This window comes from Nuphar pumila, chromosome 6 (genome assembly GCF_984573655.1).
Source record: "Nuphar pumila chromosome 6, dmNupPumi1.hap1.1, whole genome shotgun sequence".
Classification (NCBI taxonomy): Eukaryota; Viridiplantae; Streptophyta; class Magnoliopsida; order Nymphaeales; family Nymphaeaceae; genus Nuphar; species Nuphar pumila.
In genome coordinates, this window is record NC_143254.1 from 94,686,408 (window position 1) to 94,693,614 (window position 7,207).

At 36.5% G+C, this 7,207-nt stretch overlaps 1 protein-coding gene across 1 annotated transcript; it reads left to right on the forward strand.

Annotated features, from left to right (window-relative positions):
* Positions 1-225: 225 nt before the first annotated feature.
* On the forward strand, positions 226-6,953 carry LOC149835238 (uncharacterized). Its single transcript, XM_090009545.1, has 4 exons — positions 226-1,622; positions 2,284-2,368; positions 5,970-6,119; positions 6,183-6,953. Exons 1-4 carry the CDS (start codon positions 226-228, stop codon positions 6,951-6,953), a joined length of 2,403 nt encoding a protein of 800 aa, XP_089865671.1.
* The last annotated feature ends 254 nt before the right edge of the window (positions 6,954-7,207 follow it).

Genomic DNA, 7,207 nt, shown 5'->3' on the forward strand with positions numbered 1-7,207 from the left:
TCCTGTGTATGTCTGCACAGCTAACTGCTTCAGCCTTACGGTGGACTATTATCTGCATCAGCACTCATAAGAGCCCCTTTTTTTATCTTGCGCATCCTTGCACAATTGATTGCTTCAGGATTGCGGTGGACTGCCATCAACACCTGTTTCACAAGGTATCGCTGTTCTTTCTGATCCTGCCCAGCCCTTGATTTTTGTTTTATTAGTTTTTCTGAGTATGCCCTCATGGATGCATCATCTCAAAGCCTTGGAAATATGAAACTGACAATCCACGATCAGAACCCCTCCCTCAAAATTACTATTGTTCCATTAAATGTAACAAATTATCTTAGTTGGTCCAAAGTTGCTAGCCTATTTCTCAGTGGCAAAGGAAAGTTGGGACACATAACAGGAAAAATACCTCGTCCAACACAAGATAACGTTGGATATGACGAATGGGAGTCGGCTAATCATTTGGTTATGTCGTGGCTTTTTAATTCCATGGATCCTAGCATCGCTGAAGAATTCCTTTTCGTAGAAACTGCCCAAGAAATGTGGAAAAATATACGTGATGTATACGGTGAGCAAAATAATCTTGCACGCATTTTTCAAATTCAGCAAGAAATTTCCCTTCTCACTCAGCAAGAGAAACCCTTCCACACTTATTTAGGGACTCTCAAAGGCTTATGGGACGAGCTTGCCCAATATCGTCCAATCACCACTGATCTAGAGGTCATTAAAAAACGTATAGAGGAAGACCGGATCTTCAAGTTGTTGGCAGGTCTCAAGCCAGAATATGAATCCCTGAGAAGTCAAATGCTCATATCAACACCATTGCCTACTTTTAACACGGTGTGTTCTATCATTCAACATGAGGAGACCAGACGAAAAATAATGAATTCTTCATCACAAGTCATTGAAGTCGCAACTGAAAAAATGACATTCAAAGCTTTTCAGCCATCATCTGCCACTGCTGGTATTAACCTGAAAGATAGTTCGAAAAAGCCCAAGTTTCGGTGCACTTATTGTAAGAAGTCTGGCCATACTAAAGACAGGTGTTGGGAGCTTCACGGCAGACCACCTAAAGCCCCTGGACTCACTAATCCAAGAAGCCCCTATGCTGCCAATGTTGTATCCATTGCCGATCTTACCAACATTCTGCAACAACTAAACAAGGGACATCAGGTGAAAATGCTAGAATCAACATGTGAAAACACGCCAGGTATCTCTCACAGCTTTACCTCAAATATGTTACCTGGAAAATGGATTGTGGACACTGGAGCATCCGACCACATGACAGGACAAGGATCACGACTTCATGACATTCGGTACACTACTAAGAAAACTGTATGCATTGTCGATGGAAGCACAGTCCCGGTAGAAGGAATCGGTTCGACCTGTTTTTTTGATAACTATGCTAAGTCAAAAGTGCTTTATATTCCAACATTTCCAGCTAGTCTATTATCTGTTAGTCGTATCACCAGGAGTCATGATTGTGTTGCTGTGTTTTCTGCTGATAATGTGGTTTTTCAGGATCAAAGGACACAAAAAGTGATTGGTAAAGGGCGGCAGCACGATGGCCTATATTTTTTGGATAGTGATGCTCAAGCTCTTGTTGCATACAATGCCAAGGAGTTGAGCAGGTTGTGGCACACTAGATTAGGCCATCCTTCATACAAAGTTCAAAATCAGTTATTACCGCATTTACCTGTTATTTCAAATGCATGTGACGCATGCGAGTATGCCAAAGCAACTCGACTGCCGTTCTCTAAGTCTCATAGTAGGTCTGATTTTATGTTTCATTTGATACATTCTGATGTCTGGGGACCTGCCCCAGTGCCTTCACATCTGGGGTACAACTATTTTGTTACATTTATTGATGATCACTCACGGGCAACGTGGATTTATTTTCTTAAAAATAAAAGTGAAGTTTCAAGAGTTTTCTCAGTTTTTTATCAGCTTGTCTTCACCCAATTTGATAAGAAAATCAAGATTGTGCGATCTGATAATGGGGGTGAGTTTGTCAATACTAACATGAGAGATTTTTTTTCAAAACATGGGATCTTACCTCAAAACTCTTGTGTCGGGACCCCACAACAAAATGGAGTCGCAGAGCAAAAAAACTGTCAGTTACTGAATATTTCCAGAGCAATTATGTTTGAAAAAAATATACCAAAAGAATACTGGTCTGAGGCTATTGGAACAACATGCTACATTTCAAATTGTTTGCCCAGCTCTGCTATTGAAGGACGTGTGCCACTGGAAGTAGTCTACAATAAGCCCATATCTATTTCTCATTTGCAGGTTTTCGGATGCAAAGTTTTTGTTCACCTTCAAGCTAAAGACAGAGACAAACTCGAACCCAGGTCAGTCAAATGTGTTTTCTTGGGTTACTCTATAGTTAAAAAAGGTTACCGTTGTTTTGATCCACATCAAAACAAAATGTATATCTCCAGAGATGTTCATTTTTTTTTAAAATGAATGTTTTTTTCATGAGCCGGTTACCCTTGACAATGAGGTTCATCCGCAGGGGGAGGATGAGAAGGGAAAGGGATGCAAATTGACCCTTCCAAATGTCCAAAACTATGAGTCTATCGAATTACAAACCTTACCTAATTTGACTCCCAACACCCAAATCGAGTCAGACTTAAGCATTGTTGATGAACCGATTTCTCATGAATCAACCTCAACTGATACTGTGGCTCCCACTAGAAGATCCAGTCGCATTTCCAGACTTCCTGAGCAGTTGAATGACTTTTATACCTATTTGGCTTCATCTTCAACCACTCACCCTACAGCACACTGATGTCTTTTTTTAAATCATTGTAATTTTGAAAAGATTTTTAAATGTAAAACATGTGAAAACCAGACATCAAATAATAAAAACCGATTCTCACTAGTGGATGAGACCGGGTCGAACTCAGGGAACGAAAATATTTCGTATTCAAACACACAAGTCTAAACTATTCTTTATTGCTGTATTTTTTAAAATGTAAAATGTTCAAGAAATGTAAAATCAACTAACTATTACAACGAATGAATACCCTTCGCAGAGGGCGTAAAGTGCAATATTTACAAACCCAATTAAATTCCTAATTCTAAACTAAAAAGTAAAAAGAAGCTTCTACTCTTCGCTTCCTCGTGTCACGTAATCGCTTCAGCTCTACTCCTGTGCTATCCTGCACAAATCAAACGAGCAGTATACGAGATAGAAGTAGAAATTATACTAAACTAGCTAAATGCTAAAAATATGAAGGAAATTATGCAAGAAATCTAAATGACAACATGGGATTGATTTCTAATTAAATCTAACTAACTAATTACTCATTACCAACTAATTAAACCAAACTTATTTTACTTAACTAACAACGAACTAATGATTCAAGTAACTCATTTAACAACTACTAGTTAACAAAACAGGAAATGAGAGATTGAAAAAAAAAACATAGGAGAATGAATGATTTAAAAACAAACAGGAATTTAATAGAAAAACAAGAAATGCTAACATCTATACTTACTAACCAACTAAACTAACCATTACAAAATGAAAACAGGAAAATTAGAATGAAAAACAAGAAAAACAAACAAGAGAGAATGCTTTAAAAAATTAGAAAATTGATTGATTAAAATAAATGGGAAATAATTGTTTTAAAACAGGAAATAAAAAAAAAGGAGCAAAACAGGAAATTCAGACTGTAAAGAAACAAGAATTGACTGTATTAAAAGAACAGAAAGATGACTTGAAAACAAAAAAAATGAATTGTAAAATAGAAAGTTAATGACTGACGAAATAGGAAAAATAAACAAGAAATTAAAAAAAATGAAAACAAGAATGAAGACAATTAGAGAAAACCGGAAATGACTTTAGAAACTGAAAAGAAAAAAAAAACAAAACAGTAAATCAAATGGTTTAGCACAGGAAATTGCAATAAAGAAAAATAGGAAACAAGTGATGCACTACAAATAAAAACAACAAATCAAGGTTTTAAAAAAAACTACAAGAAGAAATCAGATATTGAAAACAGGAAATTAAATGACATGAAATCAACAGGAAATCAGAATCAATACAAACAGACAATGAACTCTAACAAATGAAAAACAATGAATCTAAAGATGAACAACGCAGGAAAAACAAACAAACATGAAACGCAAACAGCAAAATCAATGAAATGAAATGAAAGTACACAGGAACAATACATAGAATTCTAAACAGTCAGGGAATCAAAATGAACAAAACATGAATGCAGAAAAATAAAAAAAATGCGATGAAATTGAAATCAATTACTTACAGAGATGAATACTCGACAGAAAATGAATTCAAATAAAAAAACGAAGCTGCAATTACTGAAGAAGAAGAAGAGGAATGTAATGAACGCAGAACACAAAGAATCAGGCAATGAATAAAGAAAAAAAAAATCGAGAAACAACACCTACAGAGTTCGATCTACTTTTTTTTTCTTTTCGGTTAAAAAAAAACACAGCATGACAGAATTTATTGAAAAGAAGAAGAAGAAGAAGATGATGAAGAAGAAGAGGAAGAATCAGAATAAGAAGAAGAAGAATCGGAATAAGAAGAAGAAGAAGAAGAAGAAGTATAATCGGACTTACCGTGACCAGAGGGGTTAGAGGAGAAGTTGGCGGCCTCCACCACCACGCCGTCGCCGGACTGAAGATCCACCACCACCGGATTGAGGAAGATGAGAAGGAGGAAGAAGGGGAAGAAAGGGGAAAAAGGAGGAAGAAGAAAGAGAGGGAAAAGAAAGGGCAAAGGAAAATCCGGCAATGGAGAAGGGTGAGAAGAGAGGGAAAGAGGGGAAAGAGGGAAGCTCTGGCGTGAATGGGGGAGACGCACCTTTTTTTTTCGTTTTTTGGGTTTTAAAAACAAGCAAACCAGTTTGAACCAGTTTGTAACAGATTCTTTTTAGTTTTTAAAAAAACCCAAACCGGTTAAACCGGTTTGTTATTATATTTTTTTCAGTTTTTTTCAATTTTCAAAAATCACAAACCGTGTAATGGTTTGTTTTATTATTTTCAAAAAAATCTAAAAAAAAACTATTTAAAGCAATTATATTTGCTAAAAACCTCAAAACTTCATTTGATTATTTTCTCTAAAAAATATAACTATTCTAATCTATATATTTAATAAAAAAAATTTCTTCTTTTCTATAAAGAAAAACCAAAATTATTTTATTAACTAAATTGCAAAATAAAACTACTTTTCAAGCATTTTCTAATTTTCAATCCTTTTAGCTCATTTACTGAAAACTAACATAAAATTGGGTTTTTGAAACATTTTTTTCATAAAATCATGCATATTTTATGTTAATTAACCCTGAAATATATGCATGATCACACACCCCATCCAAAATTATCTCTCCCTTAAAGGCCTTTCATCCTCTTATATCTCCTATGCCTTAAGTGTTTATGCTCACCGTGAACCCAACATGTTTCAAGAAGCCAATCTCGACCCAGAGTGGAGAAAAGCTATGGAAGAAGAAATTCAGGGTCTGAAAAAAAATGGTACTTGGGAAATCGTCAATCGCCCTGAAGGAAAAAAACTTGTCGGATGTCGTTGGATCTATAAGATCAAGTACAACAGTGATGGTACCATTGAAAGGTATAAAGCCAAATTGGTTGCAAAAGGTTACACTCAAATAGAAGGAATAGACTATAATGAAACATTTGCTCCCGTAGCTAAAATGAATTCTATAAGAATTCCTTTATCAGTAGCCGCAAATAAGAACTGGAGAATGTTCCAATCCGATGTTAAAAATGCCTTTCTTCACGGAGATCTTGAGGAGGAAATATATATGGAATTGCCTCCAAGATATCAGGTCCAAGATCAGGAAAATGTAGCGTGCAAATTAAAAAAGGCGCTTTATGGGCTGAAGCAATCTCCTCGAGCCTGGTTCGCTAAGTTAAGCAGAGCTCTATGTGAGATGGGTTTTAAAAGAAGTTCTGCTGATTATTCCATGTTTGTGTCTATTCAGGGATCTAAAATTGCCATTATTCTCATATATGTTGATGATATAATCATGACAAGAAATGATGAAGCCTTGATTGAACAAGTCAAAAGGAGACTTCATCATAAATTCGAGATAAAAGACCTAGGAACTCTCAGGTACTTCCTTGGTTTAGAGGTTGCTCACTCAAGTAAATGAATTTTTATCTGCCAAAGAAAGTATATTTTTGACCTTCTTCAGGATACAGGGATGCTTGGCGCCAAACCTGTAGACACCCATGTAGATTCCAGCAGCAAGTTGAGGACATATGATGGAAAACCAATAGCCGACATTGGTGAATTCCAAAGATTGGTTGGGCGTCTCATTTATCTCATGGTTACTCGGCTAGATATTACATTTGCTATCAACTTGATAAGTCAATTCATGCATAACCCTAAAGAACCACATCTTGATGTTGCTTACAGAATTCTCAAATACCTAAAAAGAACAATGGGAAAAGGAATTTTGATGAAAAGAAATGCCGATTTGAATGTTGTTGGTTATACAGATGTTGATTGGGCTGGTGACCCAAATGATAGACGTTCTACATCTGGATATTGTGTGTTTGTTGGAGGTAACCTGGTAACGTGGCGTAGCAAAAAACAAAGTGTTGTAGCTAGATCAAGTGCTGAAGCCGAATATCGGTCTATAGCCCTTGGAGCATGCGAACTCATCTGGATCAAATCTCTGCTATCAGACATGGGAATTAATGTCAATGAACCTATGGAATTAAGATGCGATAATCAAGCTGCCATCCATATTGGAGCTAACCCAGTTTTTCACAAGCGAACAAAACACATTGAGCTCGATTGTCATTTTGTTCGTGAAAAAATTCAGGCTCAAGTTATCAAAACTCCTTATGTCAGAAGTCGTGACCAATTGGCCGATGTTTTTACTAAAGCTTTAGGAAAAGGAAGACATCTGGATATCATAAGCAAGTTGGGACAGATTGATATCTGCCTACCAACTTGAGGGGGAGTTTGTTGGCATCGTTGTGGATAAAGGTCACACCCCTTATTTTTAGCAAGTCTTCTCTATCCTGGGCTCCTTCTGTTTTGGGAGGTTGTTACCTTCTGTATTGTGGTTATCGCATAGCCCTTCGTTGGCTATTTAACCAATATACTGTGTAACCACAAAACATAACAAAATAAAGAGTGATTTGGGGTTTCTCTGTGGATGTAGGCCACATTGGCTGAACCACGTACATGCTGTGTGACTCTGTCTAT

Coding starts and splice junctions, on each gene's coding strand:
- LOC149835238 (XM_090009545.1), top strand. CDS start 226: ATGGATGCATCATCTCAAAGCCTTGGAAATATGAAACTGACAATCCAC. Junction 1,623..2,283: donor AATGCCAAGGAGTTGAGCAG/GTTGTGGCACAC, acceptor TCTCATTTGCAG/GTTTTCGGATGCAAAGTTTT. Junction 2,369..5,969: donor AGTCAAATGTGTTTTCTTGG/GTTACTCTATAG, acceptor GTGTCTATTCAG/GGATCTAAAATTGCCATTAT.